At 43.8% G+C, this 25,506-nt stretch overlaps 1 protein-coding gene across 2 annotated transcripts in view; it reads left to right on the top strand.

The window, feature by feature from the left end:
* ABTB3 (ankyrin repeat and BTB domain containing 3) overlaps nucleotides 1-24,576 on the top strand; it is a 187,663-nt gene extending 163,087 nt beyond the window's left edge. For both annotated transcript variants that reach the window (XM_056341007.1, XM_056341005.1), the window contains 6 exons: nucleotides 4,702-4,807; nucleotides 5,603-5,705; nucleotides 7,424-7,505; nucleotides 8,510-8,578; nucleotides 11,645-11,758; nucleotides 16,540-24,576. In XM_056341007.1, coding sequence (XP_056196982.1) covers nucleotides 4,702-4,807; nucleotides 5,603-5,705; nucleotides 7,424-7,505; nucleotides 8,510-8,578; nucleotides 11,645-11,758; nucleotides 16,540-16,749 — 684 coding nt within the window. In that variant the 3' untranslated portion in view covers nucleotides 16,750-24,576. The remainder of the gene's footprint in view (nucleotides 1-4,701; nucleotides 4,808-5,602; nucleotides 5,706-7,423; nucleotides 7,506-8,509; nucleotides 8,579-11,644; nucleotides 11,759-16,539) is intronic.
* Nucleotides 24,577-25,506: the final 930 nt, after the last annotated feature.

Genomic DNA, 25,506 nt, shown 5'->3' with positions numbered 1-25,506 from the left:
GAAGAGAGGGAGCATAACAGAGGAATAATTCAAGGGTCTCCTTGTGGAAGGAAGTCCATGGATGTGTCCTCAATGGACGCAGGGTATCCTGAGACTCCACCACCGCTGGAAAAGCTGCTGGGGACCATGTGTGAGATGGGTGACTAGAAACAGCACTTCTACCACTCTGCGTTTAGTGGAGACCTGGGTACCTCCAGCATCCTCAGTACCAGGGAAGGAAAAGATACCCTTGCCAGCACTCCTGTCCCCCGAGCAGCGTGGTTTCTCTGTTTGCTGGGGAGATATATGTATTAACAAGCAGACACTGAGCCTGGAAGAGTAAGTGTGTAACTTTTGTAAGTAAGAGGTGAGCTTTCGGTTTTGGGGCTTTGTGGTAGAGGAATTTGAGGGCCTGGCACACTTAAATTAAAACGGTGTTAATGGGGCTGAGCTGGTGAGGGTAACATCAATAGAAGGAAAACCCAAAGTACCGCTTGGGATTTCAGAGGCAAAGAAAAGCAGCCTAACTTGTTATCACTGTGGAGGGCAGCCACATGGAGGTGGTGGGAAACCTACAGGCTAGTAAGGAGAACTAAGCAGTGGGGTTTGAGCAGTCGAGAGGGATGTGGTGTGAGAATGGGGGAGCCTATGAAGAAGAGGCAGCTGAAGCAAAGTGTGGTGACAGAAGAGCAAAACCTTAGCCTAACTGCTGAATCTGACCCAAGTTTTCCTCTTGATAGTATGAAGCATAGCCACTAAGATGATACAGGTACAGGGGGAAACTGGCTATGCATTTCCCAGCTGTGTCCAGTACCATGTAGGACCACACCCCAGAATGGCTAAGTTCAACCCAACCTAGGCTAGGTTGAACTGGGTAAGCTGGAATGGAGCAAGCTCTCCCAGGGTGTGTGCTGAAGTTTGGAGGAGCCTTTCCTGAGTCCTGCCACAGACCTTCATCAGGCAGACATTCAGGAAAAAATACCCCTGCACTCCCCACATAGCTTCGCCTCTTTTCAGATCAATCAACTAGTCATCTCTGGTCCAGCAACTTGAAAACCTTCAGCTTTGCTTCAAAAGAATTTATGAATTCCCCTCACAGTTCAAGTGCATTCACCAGGGGTGGGGAATTCCTTTAGATCTCTGCTGAAGAATGCTTTTAAGTCAGGAGACGGCTTGTATCTACAAAGCAAAGTTGCTTGCTCACCAACCAACTCTCTGCTGGAAGCACTGTGTTCCTCAGAAGAGTCACTGTTGTTCCCCATTCCCTCTTGCCTATCTGTAAACTACCCCATGGTTGAGTAAATATTTTTATTATATCCTATGCCAAGCTTTCTTCCTCCTCCCACAGTAGATGATGAGCATTGGCTCCCTTTGACTGCAGATGAATGCCCATGTCTGAAGGAAAGCTGGCCTCACTCCAGATCTCAGCTTCGCACATCCTGGCACAATGTTTTCGAACATCAAGCTGTAGCAAGAAAACAAACTTCGGTTTTCTCTTCCAGTGTTAATATCGCCACCCACAACCGCTACAGCAAGCTGTTACAGCTGTTCTTTCACAGTCAGCTGATAGGGCAATAGGATAAATGGGGAAGAATTATCTAGCTTGGTGCATAACTGTAATGGATGTGGTAACCAGGGCAGCTTCTGAGCTTCACAGTGTGGGCACTGTGTGAAGAGGAAGGTTCAACAGGCTGGACATGTCCTCCTCCTTGCCAGAGCAATGCTGGTGCCCCAGGTCATGAACTCTTGCAGTTGTTCCCAGTTCCTTCACAGGCAGCCCAGCTCAGCCTGCTCCAAGAGCAGCATTTGGCTTAAAAAACCTATTTTTTTCCCCAGCCATCCACTTGCAGTCAAAGCACCCCTTTTCTGTCTCCTCTTTGCTGCCTCTTTCTGCCTGGTTTATTGGTAAAAGCAGCAGAGGCTCTGTGGGCAGCAGATCCAGGGCCACAGCCCTGTGAGCTTGGCTGTGTGCAGCATGGTATGGAAAGCGAGCTTGCTGTGCTGTAAGAGCTCACTGCTCCCCTCCCGGTGTCTTGGGGAGAAAACTGTTTGTTAGCGGTGATCCTAATTGAGCATGTGCTTCAGCTTTCTAGTGGAGCACATTTTTTTGGCCTTTCGGTGGCAGCGTTGTATTTAATGTTATCGACAGAAGCCAAAGGTCTGCAACCTCCTCTCTGCCAAATGAGATCAGTGTCCTGCGCTGGAGGTCTGAAGCTCCACAGTGCATCTGTCTGTCTGGTGGCCCTGCTTTCTCTGATGTGCCGATCATTCGGTCTCTTTTCTCTTTGTCCCATCTCTGTTCTGTGTCTCAGGGTTTTTAAGCATCTCTCATGTGAATATATCACATCTTGAGCCAATTAGAGTTTAGTTTACATCAGGTTTTTCATGAGCTTGTGGGCAGTCAGTGGCAAGGTGGCTTTATAATGAGCTTGTATCTGCACACCGCAGGGTTTGTGCCCTGTTGGTGACCCAGGGAGCTGGCAGCGCCTTGCCAGTGTAGGCAGGCTGCCATGGGCTTGTTCACGTGTGTGACCTGTTCATCACGCTGGTTGGAGTTATGATCAGGGATCCTCTTTTCCCACCTGTGTGACTGGCTTTGGCCTCTTCCTCCTCTCAGTGCACCTGGATGTCCTGGTATGTGGTGCTATGCCTTGGACTGGTGAGACCTCCAGCTGCTAACAATGCACTGGGAGGTCAATACCCAGATTTTCCATCAGCACATTCCCACAGGCACCCTGGAAGGAGGAGATGCATTGTCTTTATCGATGCTTATGTGTGTTTTTAAAAGCTATTGCCCAGGCACAGCTGTGACCTCAGTGGCATAGACAGGACCTGTGCCCCCCAGCAGATTCAAGAGGGAGCTGCTGGTTGCTATCCTCTTTGTGCAGTTACTCTGCTTTCATTCACTGCAGGTAAAGGTGAGCATTGCTCTTCCAATTACACCTCTCCTCTCTGGAAACTTCCCTCTGCTTGGAACCACGGAATTATCCCCATCCTCCATTGTATTTACTGACTTCTTAGCATCTGCTGGATCCAACTGGGAGCTGCCCTGCTGGTAATCAGTGTCCCCCCAGACGTGCTCCTCCCTGGCTGACTCAGTCGGCTGCAGCGCTTCGGCACAGCCCTTCCGAGCAGAGAAGCAATTGCTCTTTCTGCCCTGTCTGTCTAGAGCTCTCCCCCCAGCCCTCCCGGCAGTTGAGTCACTTCCTTCTTTAAATCTGGCCTTAAATCTTCCTTTTCTTTGCGCCCTGTGATTCACTGCCTTTGTGAAGCACTTTGCAGAGCTCTGGCTGGAAGATGCTGAACAGGGATGCTCGCGGTGTGAAACGTCCTCCTTGTCTCAGAGCCACAGCAGCGAGCCCCTCTCCGAGGGCTAGTTCCTGCTGCACTCCGCTAAAAGGTGTCTCTTTGTATCAGGATTTCTCTTATCTTAGCATTCCTCTCAGTGCTACATGTGACGTAGTAATAGGAGCCAACTCCTGCCTGCGGGCAAGCGCATGTAGTTTCCTTTGACATCAGCATGTGCCTGTGAGGGCACAGCTCAACCGTTTCCCCCCCTGTTTGATTAGATTCAGTACGGGAGTCATTACAGGATCTCTGCCACTCCTCCCCATCCCTCCTGGGACTTAAGGAGCGTTGCTGTTAGATCTGAGCTGAAATGTGCTCACAGAAAGGAAAGCTTCAATTCCTGCCCTGTAAGCCTGGATGTATTTTTAGTGTAACATCTACAATCTTCAAATTTTCACATTAAGAAATTTCTTGTTCCTTACCTGCAAATCTCCTTGGCCTTGGACCGTCTCATGTCTAAGTGCCTCATCTCGTCACAGCTTCCTGTTGTGGAAGGGAATCACCAACCAAGAGGGTAGTTAAAAGATGTGGTACCACTGAAGTTGGCTAGACCTGCTCCAGTTACCACCAAAGCATATGATAAAATGTGCCAAAGATTTTTAATCTTGCTTTTGGCTATGACTTGGGTAGTTAAGCACTAAATCCATTTCACTACCCTTGCAGCTTAGGCATATGAAGATGCAAGTTGCTTAGGCGCTTAGGGAGGTGTCTTGTGTGTGCCTCAGCCCCAGAGTCTGGGTAAGGCCATGGACCAGACCTGGTTCTGTGAAGGTCTGGTGGCTTCCTCAGGACAGTGATGCCCAGGCCAGTGCCAGCAGTGTGAGAGCACATTCATGAAATATGGGATTGGATGAGGAGAATCAGTGGCAGACTGTGATGCTTCAGTCACTCTGTAAGGGAGGGTCTGTTTGTGAGACTGTTGCACTTAGAAATGCATGCAGGCTGTGCAGCTACATCTGTTTGTAGCTCTGGTTTTCTAAAACATGACTGATGACGATTTTTCAAAAAGCAACAAAAAGTCATTTTCCGGTACAGTAAGTGTGCAAATGAAATTAAATGTCTATTGTAAAGTAGCTTTGTTTCTACAGAGGGGACAGGGGCTGGAGTTTGTTGGGAAAGAAGACCTCTGGTCCAAGAGAAGGACTTTTTGTTTTAACTGATTCCTACAGGAGACATGGCAAGCGAGTAAATGAGAATTGCGGTTTCTAACAAATACTGATAATCCTAAGCTCTGATTTTTAATAAAGCTTCAGCAATCATATTCTTCACCTTCAAAACAGGCAGCTCTTCAGAACAACATAACATCTCCTTTGCATACTGATCTTACCTTGCATACTAAGCTTACATTGCATATATTTGTTTTCTTCTGCTTAGAATGAAGTGATCAGCCAGCAGCTCTCTGTTATTTTCACTCATTGCTATGGACCCTACCCTATTCCAAAGCTCGTTGAAATTAAGCGGAAGCAGACCTCTCGCCTTGGTAAGTGTGACTTGAAGATACTTGTTGGTTCTCCAAAGAGGGTTGTGGGAAGTCTACATCTCTGGCTGGGTGCTTGGGGGAGCATGAGGCAGAGAAAAGCTTGGATTTGAAAGGCAGAACTAGAAAAAGGAAGGGTCCCAAACTCAGCCTGACGTGAAACTCCTGTTGGAATCAGGAGGAACATCAGGTGCATTAGAGTGGAACTGTAAATCTGCAAAGATTTGTCTGTGTTGCTGATATTAGGCTGGGTTCCAGGGCTGGGGCCCGGGGCCAAACATCTGTCTGCATCTCAGACCGCTGTAGCTGGCTGTGGGTGACGCTACAGTGGCACAGTTCTTCCAGCCCTGCTGACAGAGCCTGAGTAGTTGTAACATGACTGAGAGAAGACCCCAGTAATTTTCCCTCTTCCACTTGGCATGAGGACTTCCCTGTGCAGGGAGAGGGGCATCATAGGGTATATATGACCCTCCAGCATCTGTTCAGCTGCAGTTTGCTTTGGGTAGCAGAGCCGAGAGGCTGTGCCAGCTCTGTATGGTAGGGACAGCTGGCTGTCATCTCAGCAAAGGTCGTCACGGACTTCAAAGCTTTGAATTCCCTTCATCTGAACTCCACGTGGCTGTCTAAGGGGCTTCTGTCTCAGGCTGTCCAAAATTGTTTTATGGGCTTTACTCATTAAAAAGAATACCCTTTTACACTATTGTCTTCTTTTGTCAAAACAGGAAGATATTCTGTATGTTCATCATGTCTTCCAAACCAAAGTTACTGGGGTTTTTTTCCTTCTTTTTGTGATTCTAGATCCTCATTTTCTTAACAACAAAGAGATGTCAGATGTTACGTTTCTGGTGGAAGGAAGACCATTTTATGCACATAGAGTATTGCTATTTACTGCATCACCAAGGTAAAATATAGAGACATTTCTGATCTTTAACAAAAATAGAACTTGATTTTGTGGTTTTGCTCCCCTCCCTACCCCCACCCCCCCCACCCCTTTGGCTGCTATTAAGATTCTTTGAGGGCTAGTGGCCCAGTCTTCAAGTTTTCACTAAGCAGAACATCTCAACAACTTGTTTCTGGTTGATCTGCAGGACGTTTGACAAATGCTCCCATCACTAGATTCCCACCCAGTAAATGCTCCATGCTTCTGGCCATGCATCTGATTTCATTCCACTGAGGCATGTTTGCATGGAGCTCATTGCTGTGTCCAGCTCTTAATCATAGAAGAGTCTCAATATTTTGATTCTTAATAATTGTTTGCCTTTGTATGCGGTCTCCAGGAAAAACAAGCTACTATCACACAATTCATTTGACATTTTTTAAATAAAACTAAATAACTACAAAATGTATCATACTGTATCAAAAGGAAGTATTTATAGTCTGTTCCCTGTGCTCAGAAGGCTGGACATGGGTTACCCAGCTCAACCCAACCTTAAAGTTGCTCACAAACCTTAATTTTATGCAGCTTTATAATTAAAGGTGTACTTTTAAACAAATTCATCTGGCTGTCCGTAAGAGCTTATTTCAAGATGTGGCAAGGGCAGGCCACTGAGTTTGAGTAGTTTGAGCAATGTGGGAACTGATGCTAGTCATGCTGCCAACCCACAGCACAGAGTAAAGAGATTTGCATAAAGCAACTGCAGTATCTGACCCTGCTTTCAATTAAAAAAATGGGTATTTTGGTTTTGAGCTTATTAGTAGAGGTACAAACATGTTCCAAACTCCAGCTTTAAACCTACTAAATTGTGTTCATAATAGAACTTGACACTAGTGAAAGGAAATCAGTTGTTGTCCATATTTTAATTAACAAGATGCAGTCGTGGTATGGAAAAGGTTACCATCCAGCATATGCTGGTCTTGATAGATAAGCCAAGCTTCGCACTGCCGCTGGAAGGTCAGATGAATTACCAAACAGAGGAAGTACAGGGGCAGATGTATCCAACAGCGCATTTCCCATTTTTGCCTTCTAATTGAATGGGAATACCTGGGTTTGAGAAATAGGTTGCTACATATGTTTACATCTCATGTAAGTCTGCAATTATTAACTAAAAATGTAGAGTTTTTACTGAAAATTGTGCCTGAATTTCGGGTTTTGATAATCAAAGAACAGCAACCTATCCAGTTTTCTCTCCTGCCTCATCTTACACAGTTGTATTGAGCTTGCATAGAAGCATTAAAAGTCTTAGTGTAGTTGTTTTAATATTTTGTTCCAAATCATTTTTTTAAAGCAGCATAATGGACATAGGCCAAAATTTATCTCCTTCAAAAAAGAAGATGTGCAGTTTTTAAATGTGTTAAATCTTCCTAAAAAGTCATGGTGCCTTCAAGAAAAAAATATATTTTGGTTTTGTTATATGCATCATTACAGACTCTGAATTTCATATGTACATTTTGTTCCACTGTGATATTAGACGTATTTTTCCAAAATGGCAAATTGAAATCTCCTAAAAGAGACGCTTATTGCACTTTATGTCAGTGTCTAAATCTTGATGCTTTTTGGTGACAAATCCATTCATTTCAAGTGTACTGTTTTTGTAAGAGCTGGTGCTGTCCTTCCACTTTACCGTACTTCTTCACAGAGGTAATTGGGCTGGTATTTCAATCTTGCTCCTTTTTATTTAGGTTTAAAGCATTGCTGTCTAGCAAGCCCTCATCTGATAGTACTTGTATTGAGATCAACTATGTGAAGTACCCCATCTTTCAGGTAAAGTCAGTTCTCATGTCAAATTTGAATGGAACATGTAATAGGAACATCATGCCCTATCCAGATTAGTATGTATGTATTTGATAAGCACGTAGCTCAGAGTAGTGGTTTCATGAGCACAGGCTTCATCTCCATTCATACACTAAGCTGCAGAGTGCTATTGATTGCCCGACCAGACACAATAGCATGCATTTCACTTATATGAGCTACGCAGACAAAGCAGTGCATGTCAAGGTAAAGCACTTGATTCTTTTTTATCTTGTTAGCTCTTTCTGTTTTTAATGGACAGGCTTGGAAAAGACACAGTTCATTCCCTTCCTTAACAGTATTGTTCAATCAATTTTTTGCCATGAAAAACAGACCTTGCTTTCTCTATCTGTAGCATATACATGTATATGCTTCCCTCTATTTGAGTCAGAGCTGAGACAGTTCCATGTATTGACTGTTACCGCTGCAGATAATTCCCAGCTGCCTACAGTAACTTTAGGCTTGCTGGAAGCTCACTGCAGAGGGATCTTAGCTGGCTCCTATCACAGTGCAGAGCCTCCCCCACTCTTTCTCATTATCCATGCATGCCCACACACAGCTGGGTGAAGGTGGGGATGCCATTGCCAGGGAAGGAATAAGGGAATAACCATTATATATGCTATATTTTCCTGAATCAAGATGTACTTAACATACTGAGAAATACACTGAAAATTCAGAGTGAGTTAATCAGCTTCTTGCAAACTGTTTGGAGCTCACCAGAAAGTCTGGACAATGTGGCTGGTGAGCATTAAGATGCTAGACTACCTGTAAGAAGGTAACATTGAACTGTGCAGAGAGAGAGAGAGAGAGAGAGAGTAACCAAATACAGCTTGAGATCAAGAGGATTGGGCCAGTTTTACCTACAAATCCTTGGTGGTATCTGAGAGCCTTGGGTATTGCCTGAAACCTTTACATCACCTTCTGTTCCCTGATGTCTTGGATTGCTTTTTATAAACACTCCCTTTGTTTTATTACAGCTGGTTATGCAGTATCTTTATTATGGAGGTGCAGAGTCACTCCTGATTAAAAATAATGAAATCATGGAGGTAAGAGACATTTATCTTAATTGCAGCAGGAGCAATGCTAAGTGATCTGTGTACCATTCACCCAAGGGCACGTGGCCATTGGGCAAGACATGAACACTCCTGTAAGAGCCAGCAGTGCCTCACCTGGAGTGTTCAGACTGTCTGCAGTCCTGCGGGAGACACTTTATCTCCTTCTCTGCCAGTTGTGGGTTGTGGTTACTTCTGCCAGTATGATGCTGATTGTCAGAGAAGAAGGAGTAGAAAAATTATGATCATCAAGCAAAAAAAGTATCTGAAATAAAAATATCTAGTTAGATGCTTTGAGAGGCTCTTCCAAGGAAATGCAAAGCTGCTATTACCAAAATCTGGAAGCAACTCCAGCAGCGTAGCATACCATCCTTTCTCTCTCTCAGCCTTATAGGCAAGATGCTCTGCTCCAGCTGGGCTGGTCAGCTTCCCTCTGCCACGCTCTCACTTTTGGTTTATTAGCTCAGGCTTACATGTCCACACCTATCTCAGCAGTGTAAAGGCATCCGGTTTGGTTCTTCGCTCGGGAGAATTCTTGGGCCTGTACGTGGATTTAAGCATGCGAGAAATCCTACTGGAATCACAGTTCAGTTTAATTTCAAGTATGTGACTGTCAAGTTTTCTGAATAAAACCTTAGGCTTCTCCCTGACATATAGAGACTTCTTTGCCCCCTTCTCACTGGATGTAAAACCTCCAGTGCCGTTGTGCCCATTTGTGAAAGCTAAACCACGTCAGCTGGAGCTGGCTGAGCCTTCAGTGTAGCCACACATCCACAGCCTGTACCCTCTTCCAAATACTGTGTGCTGTTGTTGCCCGCTATGATCAGGCTACCACCAACAACTATATAGAACTAAGAGATACTGAGCAAATTCTTGACAATGGTTCAGGGAGTTTTCCTGTTGACAGTCACCAAATTATGGCAGCCAAAAAGAATGCAGGACAGTAAATAGTAAAATCAGAGCAACTTAAATAGCTGATAACCATCAGTGTACAGATTATAGTCTGCCACCATGATGTTTTATTCTTGCCTACATTAGTTGGTCTGTCCCTATGACACTCATGTCTGGGGCATCCATGTGAGCCTTGGCATTTACAAAAGTACTGCTAACCAGAAACTGGGAGCGACTCTTCTTTGGGATGCAAGTGGCCAGGGTGTATCAATTCTGATGGATACAGGGACATATGTACCAACCCTGCTGGTAGCCAGAGGATGGAACTGGTGAAGACTGAAATTATCCCTCTCCAGCGCAGCTGGTGGATTTCTAACTAAGCATACCCACATGGACTTTCTGAGCTTTACAGGAAAAGGTCACTGATTCTCTATTTCACTCGTAGTTTTGAAAGAAGCTCCTGAATTTCTAACCTTTTCTGAAATAAGGAGTCTTAGACTAGGCAGTGCAATGCTTTATAGAAATGCATGTGTTGTCACCTAGACTGTTAAAAAGCCTGTGCTGCAGTTCAGCTGACTGCTTGCTCTACTTTTGTGACATCTCAAAACTTCTGTGACTCAAGACTGTATGACTGATTGATTGATCTGTTGATAACAGATCTGGCCACGGTTCCTCACAGTTTAAAATAATTACAAACCAGCACGTGACTGCTTGAGCCACAGAGGCAGCTGGAATAGGATTTGGCTTTATCTTTCAAAACTCCATTTAGCAACTTGCCTTATTACAAATATGATAACAAGAAGCACCAGAAATACTCCACAGAAATCTTTGCTGCAATTCATAATTGGGGCCAGCTGGCTGCTATCACATCAGCACTGCAGATTTCTAGCACTTGAATTTATTTATGGGCTTAAAACAGAGCTTGAGCGACTGCATAGGAGAAGTCAGAATAATGTCATGGAAGTTTCAGGGGTTTGTTCCTCAGCGCTTTTACCTAGCAGTGTGAGAGCTCTTTTGGGGTTCACAGGATAGCTTTTTGTCATGCAGTCCTAGATAGTAAGGGCCATGTAAATGCCTAAACACCTGAACAGCTTGGCCTAAGAGACCTGGCTGGGTTAGAGCAAGGTGTCAAGCAATGAAGAACCCCAACCTGCTTCCTAAGCCAGAGGGAGAGAGCCAGAGGCAATGACCTACCACAGAAAGACAGAAAATTAAATTCTTCTTCTCTACTGCAAAAGGACAGAAAGGGAGCAATAGGGGAGATCTTAGCACCACTGAAATCATTTGGAGAACTCAGAATTTAAGTAGTTTTCCCTCCACAGGCTTCAGGTCACAGTGTACAGTGGCATGCAGAGATCCCAAGGCAGCGCCAGTCCGGGCAGTATATCCATAGGGTGGGTGCAGGGCCAAAGCGAGAAGTTGGCTTGAGTCCTGATGGCAGGAGAGCCATGCAGCGATACAGACACGACACTAACATGAGTGTTAACTTGGCAGTGCTTTTGCATTGTATCCTGCCGTGCACCCGCTCCTTGAAGTAACATGAAGCCAGTGTTTCAGTGCCCTTGGCCTATACGTGACCTTACTGCTGCTCACCAGCTAGAGCAAGGAGCATATAGAGATCTGATTCCATTTCCTCGAGCCTGCTGAGCTATTAGGTTTGAGGTTTAGTGCCTCTCTAGATTTTTAAGACTGCCCAGGATGGTCATCATCTGGTTCTTGGTCCTGGCCCTTCTGCTGACATCCCTATGTCCAGCCCAGGTGCTCGATTCAGCCAGAGCTTGGGGAACAGCTGAACCAGAACCCTTTTTTTCTGGAATGTAATTGCAGATCTCTCCTTGCAGAGTCATGTTTGCAAAGTGACCAAAGACTTTCCAGGCTGCCATTTCCTTTTTCTCTCTCTCACGCACCCCCCATTCCAAAGCCAGCATGTGGATCTGAGCAGCCCATAGCGGTCTGTCTGTACAGCTTCCCACAGTGTCATCCAGAGGGGACTACAAAGAGTTGAAGCAATCAAGTGATCTTCTCATTGTGACTGTCAGTACTTTCACACTAACTGAAGCAGGGGCAGAGAAAAAAAAAATGAAACAGTAAAGAAGCAAACTCTGATTCTGTATCACTCAGCAGTTTTGACTTTTTCCCTTGCTTTTTTTTTTTATTATTTTTTTTTAGCTTCTCTCTGCTGCTAAATTTTTCCAGCTTGAAGCTTTACAACGACACTGTGAGATCATTTGTGCAAAAAGCATTAATACAGAAAACTGCGTGGATATTTATAATCATGCCAAGGTAAAAATAACCACATATGCTTGCATGTTATGTGTCTGTCATCATACTCGTAAGTCAGTTTTACAATAAGTAGTGATACATATATCATATGCTTAGTACATTTGTTACATATTTAAGATTTGTCATTCGTTTATTGGGACTGAATGGCTGATGGCTACCTAGCATAGTGACAGTCCTAAATCACGTAGAGTAAGAGCATCGGTGGCAACTTCTCACCCCCTAAGTTGTTCAAACTCAATGAGTGTACCACTGTGTGGCAGACCTATCCCTTATCATGGCAACCCAAACTGCTGAGTTATTCAACAGGAATCACCTAAGTGAATAAGACACCTCTCTTTCACCTTCCAAGCTGCATTTTCCCATTGCAGTTTCCCGTTTTCTTCCCACCTGAAGCCCACTGGGGTGATACACTCAATGCTGATGACAGTTTGTCAATATATATGGCAAAGTGCAACGTCTCGGAGCTGTGCAAGGACGGTAATGAGAATTTTATGTCTTGGGAGAGGAGAGATTTGCAGCTTCTTATTGGAATCAAATTATTTACTTAGCTTGTGAGGGGGCCTAAGCCATTAGGCATAAAAGCATGGAATTTTTTGACCTAGAAAACCTATTTTTGCTCATTGATGGAGGTGGTTGCCACATTGATTAGTTTCAGTTTTTCTCCTCCTCTTGTGTGCTTAGTAGTTAGACTTTCATTTGGAAGACTGAAATGGTATACAAATAGTTGCAATGAAATATTTTAAAGCATTCCTTAGATGTTTTTTTCTATAACTTACATGGTTATACAAAAGATTAAATGGTGCAGTGTGACATGGAGGTTTGATTGAACAGGGTAATACCGCAGATTGCTCCAAACCCCTGCAGATCTGACCTCCGTTCCCATCATCAGGTATTTCCTACAGAGAGTAGTAATGTTAGGTCTTGATGTACAGATAACGTGCAATCAGTGTTTGAAATAGCATAAAGGTCCACCTATAAAATGAATAAGAAATAGGGTATATCTGCAGGTCCGTTTATTGTAATAGCAAAAAAAAATCAGCTGTGCAGGAATGTTTTGAAAAACACTTGATTTATCTTGTAGCTCGTGTGGGAACTTCTCAATTTGTATTACTGTTACTAAAAGTAAAATGAATAATTTTGTTTTAAAATCACATGTTTTCTTTGAATTGTGAAATGTGGCTTCGTCCTGTTTGAAGAAATTTCTTACATGGAGTTTTAGACCTGTCTGAGGGACTTGTACACTGCTGATGCTGGAACTGAACAAACACAGTGGCTAAATCCAGCTCCTTGTTTACCTGTAAGGGCCCCAAGCCTGCAAGTTTTTTGTGCCTACCTCTCCCAACAGAGGCCGTGGAAATGGTGTATTTGAGAGGCTTTTAAGGCCAGGGTCCTGTTTGCACTGACATGGGTAGTACATTACAGATAACCACGCTAGCTATGAATGAAACCTTGACTTCTGGAATTACTTAAGCCACACCACCCTAGAGCTCTGCATGGGCTAATTTACCCTGCTTCCAGTAAATTACCAGGGCTAAGCTTCATACTGCTATAGCTAGAAGGTTTCCAGGACCTGAACTCACACATTTAAAGCTAGTTCAGATACATCTCTATTACGCTGTCTTCAGAGAAGACACTCCATCTTTTTGCTCCTGGTCTGTGTGATGTGCAGGTGATTAATCTGAGCACAGACTGTTCTGCCCAGAGTGCTTCCGTCACTCAGTAGCTTCATTTGTCTGTTCTGTGAATACGCGATAATGGTATGTGGCAGAAGAGGCCAGATGGTCCTGATGAGCCAAAGGAGCTTACATGCAAGCTCAAGCACAGCTTGCCAGCCAACCATCTGCCTTTCCATGTTGCTCTTTGAAGTGTAGAAGGAGCTCATGTTAGACCACAGTAAGGATGGGAATAAGGTGAGCAGGCACTGAAGCCAAGAACCACCACATCAGCCAGGAGCAGGTCTTCAGTAACTTGCTCCTGTTGTGGGTACCATTTCTAGTCCTTGCTACTTTGTAAGCTCAGCTGCACCTGCAGGAACTCGGGGGATGATGAGACCTGCCTTTCCATTGGGGGATGTACAAGCAGGTTGGCCCAGAGATACACCGAGCACGGCCTTTGTCATCATGATTGAAAGATATGATTTGGTGGAAGCATAGCATGAAGTGAACACAGATTTGGAAAGCTATCTGGGGGGCGGGGGGCTAGGTTGTAGAACAGTATTTAGCACGGTGGTGAGGTGTGTAAAAGGAGCTGTAGGAACAAGAGGTTGAGATCCTGGGTTAAAGAGGTGAAGTACTGGTAGGAAGATGAGACAATGTGGATTTGGTCACATTTACAAAAGTTGAATTGAGAGTATTAAAATCATCTGTGGTGTCCCTGTGGGCCTGCCATTCTTCAAATTGCAACATAGAGTCATAGAATCATGGAATACCAGGTAAGAAGGGACCTCAAGGATCATCTGGTTCAACCTTTCTTGCAAAAGCATGGTCTAGACAAGATGACCCAGCACCCTGTCCAGCTGAATCTTAAAAGTGTCCAGATTTGTGGAATCCACCACTTCCCTGGGGGGATTATTCCAATGGCTGATTGTTCTCACTATGAAAAATTTTTCTCTTGTGTCCAATCAGAATCTCCCCAGGAGTAACTTGTACCCATTGACCTTTGTCTTTCCCGTATGATTCCTTGTATAAAGGGAGTCTCCATCTTCTTTGTAGCCACCCTTTAAATACTGGAACATGGTGCTAAGGTCTCCCTAAGCCTTCTTTTCTCAAGACTCTAACAAACCCAGTTCTGTCAGCCTTTCCTCATATGGCAGGCTTCCCAGTCCTTTGATCATCTTTATGGCCCTTCCCTAGACCTTCTCCAGCCTGTCCACATCTTTTTGCGTAGCGAGGACCAAAGTGTGTGGCCCCACAAGCACAGAATAGGGTGGGATAATGACTTCATCTCTGCTCGTGATGTCCTTATTGATGCAACCCAGCATCCTGTTGGCTTTCTTTGCCACAGCAGCACGCTATTCACTCATATTGAGCTTCTTGTCCACCAGAACCCCCAGGTCTGTTTCCACAGAGCTACTCCCTAGCTGGGTAGATCCCAGTCTGTGCTGCACTCCTGGATTATGTTTTGCTAGGTACAAGACCTTACACTTGTCCTTGTTGAACTTGATAAGGTTCTTGTTAGCCCACTCTTCCAGCCTATTGAGGTCCTCCTGCAGGGTGGTTCTCCTTTCTGAAGTGTCTGCTTCCCCACTCAGTTTAGTATCATTGTCAAAATTCATCAAAGTATGCTTGATTGCATCATCCAGATCATTTACAAAGATACTAAACAGCATTGGGCCCAACATCAAAGGTAGTCATTTGATTAGTATCACTTTAAGGATTTCATTTGTCACAGCCTTTGTCACTGTTCTTTACTTCCAGAAAGAAATTAAGTAATTGGGCAAATTGGATTTATAATGGTGATTGATTAGTTACCACTAGATTCCAGTTGTGTTTTACATGAATGCCCCCAAACTCCCAACAAAATCATTTGGACTTTCAAATACATGCCTAAAACACTCAGCACTTGCATAGATTGCAATCTGGGCCTCAGAACAAATCAGAAAAAGTACATTATTTCCTCAGTCTCACAAATATATTGAAGTAATGAATGGGGATGAATGGTGTTTCAGAGAAGAATACAGATTCACTCACATGCTGTCACATCCACTTGCAAAACAATGCGTTCATAATCTGATGAAAACTTGCATGGTTTGAAATCAAGTTAAATTCATTCATTGTCCTTGGGAAGACAGGTCCTACCTAGTCCTAGTCTGGTTTTTTTCTTTTTTTTTTGTTTGTTTATTTATTAACCATTTCCATTCTTAGTTCTGAATGTGATAAGGTGGTAGTAGGTGACACTGCTGTGTCGTTGTTCCAGACTGCACCCAAAGCTCTGAAATGCCCCAGCACTTCTGGCCCTTCAGGCTGCGCCTTGCAGCCAAAGGTTCCTGCTTTACTCAGAGCCCGGACCTAGCAGTCTTTCTTGGGCAGGAGGACAGGCTGAGCACTGCTGTCTACACTTGCGTGGCTCGCAGTTACACCTATAGTGGAATATCACAGCTATACTCTTTTTATGACCACAGGATCTAGCCAGTGGGTGATGACCAGTATGGGTCACCCATCAAATAACCAGTACAGGTCACTTAAGGTTTGCTCATACATTTTCACTCATGTGTTTAAGGTTTGCTCACACATTACAGTATCCCTGCCCTATTATCCTGACACAGTGCCCGATGCAAGGGAGGTACTGACAGCCCAAGCCATGTGCTCTACAAACCTCCATTTCTCCTACAGAGATTCCTCAAAGCATAAAACTTTGCATGACAGGTTTCTGTCCCATGGTACTCGTATGTCCCATCCTGGCTAAGGATGGCATTCATGGAATGGTCCGTAGTATGTTTTCCCAAACCTGTAGTTTTAGGGTGTAACCTCTTGCATGAAATCATGGGTCTGGTGAACTCTGTGGTAGAACTCCCACCAATTTCCAAGGGAGGAAAGCTCAGCCCCTGGAAGTTTGTTTCCTTAACAACCAGAGCCTTATAGCATAGAATTTTTACCAGAATCATCAGCATAAAATACTGTTTGATTAAGTCCTTCCTCTCCATGTGTGTACACCTGTAAGCATTACTGTGCCTGTCTGAAAGGCTTAGCTTGTGTATTTGTTTGTGTGCAGCTCTTATGCACTGTGTTTGCTGAGTGGGTTTTATCAGAATGGTTATTTTTCTCTGATTTCACTTCTCGTAGTTTCTTGGAGTCACAGAACTATCTTCCTATTGTGAAGGCTACTTTCTGAAAAATATGATGGTCCTCATTGAAAACGAAGCTTTCAAACAGCTGTTGTATGACAAGAATGGAGAAACGTCTGGTCAAAATGTACTACAGGACTTACAGAGGACGTTGGCCACAAGGATTCAATCAATTCATTTGTCTTCTTCAAAGGGCTCCATTGTGTAATGCTGAGGAAGATGGTAACCCTCTAATAAAGACCCTGCAAGTTAAGTCTGCTGTTGCAGTTGCTTAAACCCATTGCAGTTGCTTAAATGACTACAAAAAAGAAAAAAATTAGAAAATTCTACTTTGCATCCCAATAGTTCTGTGTTGGCCAGAGGTGCTGCACTGGGGCTGCAGCCACGTTTGGATGAGGGAATACAGAAAACAAAGCTTCTTCGTGTTTTTGAGCAAACAGGGTACAAGAGTATCCAGTGAATCACTGTCGTACTCAAATTCTGAACACACACACGTGGTTATGGAGCTTGATGCCAACAAAAGCCAGAACTCGCTTCAGTGAACAGCAGAAGCTCCAGCCTGAGCGGTGGTGCCAGGGAACACCCAAACTGACCGATTAATCGTTTAAGGCGGATTTGTTCCAGTGTTACATATTTAAGAACTATAACTATCCCAGAGTCCATTACCTTGTGCATTTAAGAAATGTAAGAACTGTTATTGCTGTCAAGCAAAGATCAACTGTATTAGAGAGTGGGTAAGACTGTTACAGCTGAGGAAATATACTGGCAGATTTTTAGGGGTGGGAACTTTTTAAATTGTTCATAAAAAATAATGGGGTGGCCTTGTAGTTTAAAAACTATTTCTTAAGCTTAAAACTTCATTTTCGACAGAGCTGTGTTTGAGAATCTATGTAACATGTTTTGTTTTTTTAAATGGTAAAATGTACATTGTGTAAACATACATATGATCAAGTTTTGCTTGTATTCTTTCCTAGGGTGGTATAATCTTGCCTAACAGGCTGTGGTTACACCAAAGAGGTACATTACCCAGACTATCTCTAATACAGTAGTTTTGGGGGCAGGAGAACTGCATGCTTCTCGTGATTTGGGGTTAAAAACAATGACAAACTCAACATGCATTTGCATGGTAACTGTACCTGTGAAATGTTACATCTGTGCTTCGTTTCGCCAAGACAAATGCAATGTTACTTCTTGTCAAACTTCAGTTGTGAAATCAGCATATTATTTTATTTGGTGCGATTGGTTGTGATACGATACCCCTGGAGACCCTTGTTGAGATGCTGATTTCTGTTTGTTACAGTGAAGGGATAATGAAGGTCTTTACTTCGGTCATGTGTCGATACTTTGCTACTGGCCAGAGATTGTGTCTGAGTTAGACTTTTTAAAATTATAATTAAATATGTACTATAGAATGATTTCCCACTGTATCCTGAGAATGTATAGGTTATCTACAATGCAAGGTTTGGGTGGGGTGGGATGGGGGTGTGATTTAATGTCAAAGCTTATTTTCTTTTGCAGCATATTGTTAGCAAGACAAATCTGCTACATGCCACAACATTCCTGATGCTCTGTCTCTGAAAACCACAGCAAGTAGGCAAAGATGTTGCCTTCTCCATGGCAAAGTGACATTAATATATTCACTTCGTAGCATGCCGTTCGGAAACTGTGCCCAGTTCATAGATTTTAGAAGTTTTATTTTGACAGTGCATGTTAACCTCTTGTTCTTTTGTTGATGTATCTACGTCAGGTGCTCTTCCATGTTGATAGCTTTTGGCATGCTCAGAGAACAGAGAACACAGTTTTGGCTTTAGTTATCGGCACGGCAGGAAGCTGTTTTATGACTCTGAGGTGTAAAGCCTCCTGTGTGCTTGGTCTTTTAAAGCCTTTACAGTATCTGCAACAAATTACAAAAATGTTTAAACTACCACTAATGTCACAGAGATGCAGCATGTCAGTCAACTGGACTTTTTTTTCTGCAGAGTACGTGTTCATACAGGATGTTGTCTGGAACATCTAGGTAGTGGTGACTTAGGTGTGAGTGTTGCGATGTTAGAGAAGTGAGACCATGGTTGATGCAACAGCAACACACAGGGGTGCTTGTTACTGTTTGGTGTTCCACCTTATCCATGGAAACCCATCCTTCCATGCCAGTGATAGCTAAATAGGAGCAGACCTCACCCCACAGCTTCATGGTTTAAAATAGAAAAGTTTTTCAAACAATAATCGTGATATTAAAATTCTTCCCTTGGGTACATGTGTAGTGCCAAACGAGGTCATTAGGAGTTGCATACATGTATATCCATAGGCAAAATAGCTTTTTTGGGGAAGCATGCCCACAGGTAGACTGGTGGATAGGCAGTCTGGCATGTAATGCTGTAACGATAGCCACAGGTGTCATGCCCCTGTTTCCAGCTCAAATACTAACTGTGCTTTGGTAAGGGCATGTAGAGCCCTGTGTGCACAGGCTGCCTGGGGAAGGTGAAGTCCTTTGAGCATTTGTAGGAACCTGCCAGGGACTCATTAGGAAGGAAACATGGGTTAACTCTGTGCTAGTTGTTCTTCTGATGAGAGTATCTGTGGTAATGTTCACTGGGTTTTTTTCAGAGATAAAAGGCTTAATATGTCCTTTGGTGGCTGTACGTGAACTGAGCGGTCACCGTGTCTGGGCACTCTAGGGACAGAGCGCAGCTGCCTCCAAACGTGCGCTGCACAAGTCTGCCCGCAGAGCTGCACTGGCCCGCGTGTTCGCGCGTCCCGCCGCTCCTGCGGGGGATTGTGAAGCTGGATGGCTGAGCACATCAGAAAGCGTGGCAGCGATCTGCTTTGCTGGTGTCTAGCAAACGGCGGGTGAGAACAAGCCCCAAGAAACGATAGTTCAAAACTGTTAAGGAAGGGATTGCAGCTATAAAAGTGTAACTTTTGCCCTTCAGAATGCTGGTAACCCCAAAGTCATAGATGTATAGCTGAAAGGAACCTTAAAAAAGAAAGAATCATGACGTTCAATTCTGTTTTGACCTGTGGCCAGCAGAAGAGCCAGCCCCTGTGTAACCCTAGCATTTGTTTCTCCTGGAAGTAGCCAGCAGACCTTTGTGGATCCACAGACCAGAGTCTGAAAACTGCTATTTTAGCCCACCTCTCCTGCTGTGAGGCTGGGTGAGGTCTAGCTGAACCATGCCAGACAGTGCACAGCTTGCAGGCTCTTGAAACATCCCATGTCGGGGATCCATGATCTTCACCACCCTCGTAACTGGAAGGTTTTCCTAAGAGTCTATGTGGAATTTCTTCAATGCGAATTAAGCACTTTTTCTTCAAGCCCTGATTGACAAGAAGAACAGATGATCTTATAGGATCTTCTTAAGAGATTGTTCTATGCATGAGAGGAATTATCATACTTTCCTTACTAGTATAGTCTTTCATAGTTCTTTTTTTTACTAGTATTTTCTAGGTCTCTTTTATTTTTGCTGTCATTTCCCTCATGACTCCCCAGTTTCCCCAAAAAGCAGTACTCCAGCAGCGGTTTTATGCACTAACAAGCAACACAGAGTAACTGTCTCCTGTGGTTTATGTTATGTAGAACGTATCAGAAACTATATCCCAGAATATTCTCTACAAGAACATCCCATGGCTGGCTTTGATCTAGTCTGTCTTCTGTTAGAATTCCTGGGTGAGTCCCTGCTGCTTTCCCAGGAGTTCCTATTTTTATTTGTGCATTTGTTTGCTATACCTTCCAAAGTATAACACTTTCAACTTGTCTTTATTAAATTTGTTCTGCTTTAATCGGGGCAATTTCCCCACTTCATCAAGATCAGTTGCAATTTTGATCCTGTCTTCTAGCCTGTTCCATAATCTCCCAAGCTTTATTATACATAGCTTCATGCATGGATTCTTCATTCCATTAATCTGGAGCTGACAGGGGGAAGGGCTCTGTTGTCAATTTAATCTAAAAAGCAGTGTGAGTTTCAGTAGGTGCACATGAATATCATCCCTATCAGATAAGCCTCTTTCCAGCAGAGCGTTTTATTAGCATTTTTTAGAGCTGGCATTATCATCTTAGAAAACAAAAAGCCTTCTGGTTCTTTACTGTTTGTATGAGTTGCAATAATTTACAAATTTTGAGGGAAAATACTGCCTCCCATCTAGGTGAAATTGAAAAAAATACAACATCCATAGAAAAACTTGTGATTTCCTGTCTTTTTTCTTTTTTTAACCATAACTTTACAGCCTGTAATGAGTGAAGGGCTGTTTCAGTTCCTTTCCATCTTTCTTTTTTTATAATAATCCACTGCTGTAATACTTGAGGACTTACAAGCATCCTGCCCCTTCCTCATGGCAGATCTTTCCTTTTGCCTCTCTGCAAGGTCCTCCCTTAGTTTCCGGAATTTCCTCCCATTTCCACTTTGCCTCATGTGCTGCCAGTGTCCACACTTCCCAGTTTTTTTTACTCTAGAGACCTGTTGGATCCCTTCCCAAGCCCAGAAAGGACATCTGTGTTCTCCTGAATAGGCAATTTTCGCATAATTGGCTTGAGAGCTGGGAAGAGAAAAGGGTGGGGAATGTAGGAGGGCAAAGGTTCTGGACATCACAGAGGAAGGCTGGTATTCTTTTCATGACAAATTTCAGCACTGTCTACTTGTTTCTCAGATTTTCCCCTGATCTATTCCTTATGCCTGCTGTCCTCTAAACACAGCTGGTGGCCAGATGCTCTCCGTTCTGGAAAAGGGCCAGGTTTTTAACGGCTAAGACTTTTTCCCCAGCTAAAACTTTTGCCTGCTTGGTCTCAGCTTCGGAGTAGATTTGTGCAAATGTCTATTAAAGACAGAGGAAACATCTTTAAAAGAGGTGTGAAGGCTTAGTAGCCAGGCTCCTATTGGCACTAATGAGAGCTGCTTGCTGAATCCTCCACATGCTGCTTTTGACACTGAGCCTTTTTGTATGGAATATCCACTGGCTTCATACCAGACGTTGCACAGTCCTGGATGGGCTGCAGTGTGCGGTGTGCTGGGGTCTTTCAGAAATTCTAGTTTTGTTTCAACAGTGTAGCACAATATGCTGCTCTTTGAAGGTTAAAAGAAAAAGGAAAATCCTTGGTTTGCACTGAAATAAACTGCTCTGAGGTGGTGCAGTGAGAAAAAAGAAAGGGCTTCTCTTCTTTCCCCAGCCCATACCAGTCTAAAATCAAGAGGAGGGTTCTGTTAACAGCATGCAATGCAGCTTAGATCTGTGGGGACTCAGGCATGCAGGACCCTGTTTAAGAGGGGGTTTTATGTTCCAGAAAAATACAAGTGGTAAAGTCACACATCCACATACTTAAGGCAAGGCTCAGGCCATGCTAGAGAAAAAAACATTGCCAGTACTCTTGTCTATAGGTTAAATCCTAGGAGAGGCTGAGACCCTCTAGAACTTGTCAGTTGCAGGTATTCGGTGTCCTTCAGGAGCTGGCTCTGTCTTAAAAATATTGCTGAAAGACGGCATCCTGCATTCACTAAAGCTGCCTCTGAAGTCAGTGAATAATTATTTTTTTCTATGAACGACAGTTACTTAAAGACTTGAAGTTAGTTTGTTTGACAAATTGTCTTTCATGTGAGGCTCTGCAAGTGCTTTACAGAAATGAAGGGCCTGATGTTGCTTTCATCCTCTGGCTCAGAGATGTTGAAATGTCTAAGCATTAAAAAAGCTGCTTAGGATTTGTCCTAATATTTAATAAACTAGCTTGCAGAAAGTTAGCCTTGAATTAGCACTCAAATCATATCTGAAACCCCATAGACGAGAACATTGCTGATTTTTGATGTCTGCCTATAAACACAACATTTATATCTCTAACTCACAGCACTTCCAATCACATTTTCCCTACATTTATAACAAAATCAATGTTCTGTTATTTTTAACTTGTAATTTATTTGAGGTAAGATCTGTTCTCTTCAGTGAGTGAAGGCCAAGGCTGCCCACTGACCAGATCATCACATTTCAGTACAACTGCACCTGACCTGCCATTTACAACTGGCTTCCAAGGGCAAAAAATAGCCAAGCCGAGTCTTCAGCTGTGAGTCAATGATCTGTGAGTTCAATCAAACCGCTGCTGAGAACATTACAAATGCGTGCCCAAAGCAGAAGGGAAACCTGGAACCCCACAGAAGCTAATGGGCATTTGTCAGCTGCCTTCACTGAGCCTAAGAACTGGGGAAGCAAGCTCAGCGTGGATAGCAGGGGGTACTCAATTTCTTTTTGTTGCCATTAAACTGTCATTCTTTCAGCTTGGTTCAAGACTTAGTGCGTGGAACAGCCATGGGTGGCCTAGTGCATATTTGTCTTAGGTGCATGCAAAGAGCTCAAATTGTGGTATCTCACATTCTTGAGTCAGTAGTCTTGGTAGATGTTGCTTTTGTGCTTTGCTTGGACTGCTTGTCACTAAAATGCCCAGGAGACATGGCAGCAACTTACAAGAGAGGTTGTGTTGGTTGGATAGGTTAAGTTCTACAAAAATCTTGTGGTTTGCAAGCTGTGTTGTTTAGTTTACTAAAACTGTCCATCTGATGTACCAGAGTGGCAATTTCGGTGTTTGTTTTGCTTTGGAGAGGCATTTTTCATCCTCCTTTGGGCTTACAGGTTTGTTCTTTCATCCTGCAGAGGTGTTGACACTGTGCAAATGGGCATGCTTGGGTTAGGTGCAGGTTCCTGTCTGTGTTGGATGGCATGCTAGTGAAGAGGCCTCACTCAGTAAGTGAAGAGGATTAGGTACCAGAATTTGAGTATCTAACCCCAGATGTTTGCCTTGGATTCCAGAGGTACAGTGTTCCCTGTTTCCTGCTTCATTTGTTCTCCAGCTCAGAGTTTCCATGAAATCAAAGGGGAGGGGAGGGTAGAAGACAGGGCAGGGGGAGAGGAAGAGCAGCCCCATCTCCCACCCCTTGCTTGGCATCCCCAACCAGCCCGTTTGGCTCTGGTCTCTTCAGTGCTCACACGGGGTTTGCTCAGTCCCACTGCTCACATACGGCCATGGAGCTCTAGCAGTTGGTAGCTTTTCTTTGTCCTTATAAATATCTTCACAGCTGCAGCTGCAAGAGCGAATTTGCCTGAGCCCTTTTTTGTGCAGTTAACTGGTCTTTCCACTTTCCATCGTCTCTGCTGCTGTGTTTTCATTAGAGCTTCCATTACTTGGCTTTGCCCTGTGCAGTGAGAGGCAATCTTCTTTCTTACTGCCTTTCTAAAGCAAATAAAGACAGGGGAAAAAAATGCTCTGAAATACCCAATCAGAAATCATTCATGGTTTAAAATAAGCCACGTTAGAAAATGGAGATGCTCAGACACACACACAAAAAAGACACCCACTTCAGAAAAAGCCAATGCGTTAGGAGGTCATTTTAATTAATTAAGGTTAAAGCCTTAGCACCTCTTATGTTCTAGCAGGGACAGATTAACATGGTTGAAAACATCTGGACTTGTTCAAGCGAGTCCAGCCTTACTCTTTCCCCTTCCCAGCAGTGGATAAATTGACTATGCTATAGCTTCCTGCGTGAGAGGCATTCAAATGAGCCTCTCCAAAGTCTGGTTCTCTCTGTTCTGTGTAGCTTTTAAAGAACTTACAGCACACCTGTGGGCTGAAATTTGCTCCTGAGCACAGTCAAAAGCCCCCTGTGCCCCAGCGCTGGCTGTGCCTCACCGGGGCAGAAGGTAGGAAAGCAGCACAGGAAGCCCCTGGAGCCTCATCAGAGGGAAAGCTGCTTCTCCAGCATCCAGGCATTCACTTCATCAAATACCCTGCTAAACCTGCTCAGGCCTGGGTAGACCACTGATAGACGAATGTGGGACAGTCGGTTCGGTACCTTGGGAACTGATTTTTGCCTTGCAGTTACTGAGCCAGCGACTAATTGTGCCATTTGGGGGCATGGTGGAATGTGCAGTCTTCCTTGAGTTGTGAGTTTATGTTTAGCCACTGAAGAATACAAGGACTGAAGGAAACTATCTGAGAGCTTTTTGACCTCATGATCCTGGCTAAATTCCAATTAATACCAGAAGAACTTGACTTATGTCTCGTTGGTACATTTAGACCAGTATGTTGCTTCCTGTCTGTATTTCTCTGAGTGCTGTGGCTGCTGTATGTGCTGTACCAATGGGGAATAGAGGTTCCTGAGCATTATCCGTACAATAAGTAAGTCCCACTCTGCAATGCAGGGCATTCCTACTGATCTCCTCAACATTATGTGGAAGGTTGAATAATGCATCTCAGCTGTTTACAGCCCCGAGATAAGGTCAGTGCTCTTTTCCCCACGCTCTCTTCATTCTGCCAACTGCCACGCAGCAGCAAGATCTGGAACCTGCATTTTTTCATCATAATATAATGAAAAGCAGCAGAAAAAAGCCACAGGTAATACAACGTTCTCTCACCCCACCCACCCCCTACAGCAACTGGTGTGCTACTAGACTGTTCTTTAGTCCTGCTCATCTGAAGCTTGTTGTAATGCCACTTGTGCATTAGTTGTCTTTAGAGCAGGCTTTTGATTAGGTTGAAGTCTGGAAAGCATCTAAAGTCATTGAGGACAGAAGCAGCATTGTAAAATAATTTGTTCTATATCATCTGAGCTTTGTGTTTTCTGCTTCTTAGTGGCTTTTGGTGTTGTGTCTGTTGTTGTTACTTACTGGGAAGAAAAAGTTAAGCATACGCAATGCTTCGGATTTTCTGTCCATCTTTATGTGTTTGTATGTTAGAGAGAGTGTTGGACGGTAAATAGATCTACAAGATATGTTATGAGGCGTGAAATCATGTTTGTAATGAGATTTCTTGTTAATGGCAGTCAGCCTTCCTTGATGCTGAGCATTAATGCAATATCCGTTAGTGCTGCTAAACCTCCCTCCGCTCCACTTTCCCAAATGGGTTTCACTTTGTACCTAGTTTAGCATTTATAAATATTTGATACAAGGTTCAAGAAGTAATCTACATGTTAAATGAAGGATATACGAATGTTCTAGG

This window comes from Falco biarmicus, chromosome 5 (genome assembly GCF_023638135.1).
Source record: "Falco biarmicus isolate bFalBia1 chromosome 5, bFalBia1.pri, whole genome shotgun sequence".
NCBI lineage: Eukaryota > Metazoa > Chordata > Aves > Falconiformes > Falconidae > Falco > Falco biarmicus.
This window is presented reverse-complemented; position numbering and strand designations above follow the sequence as displayed.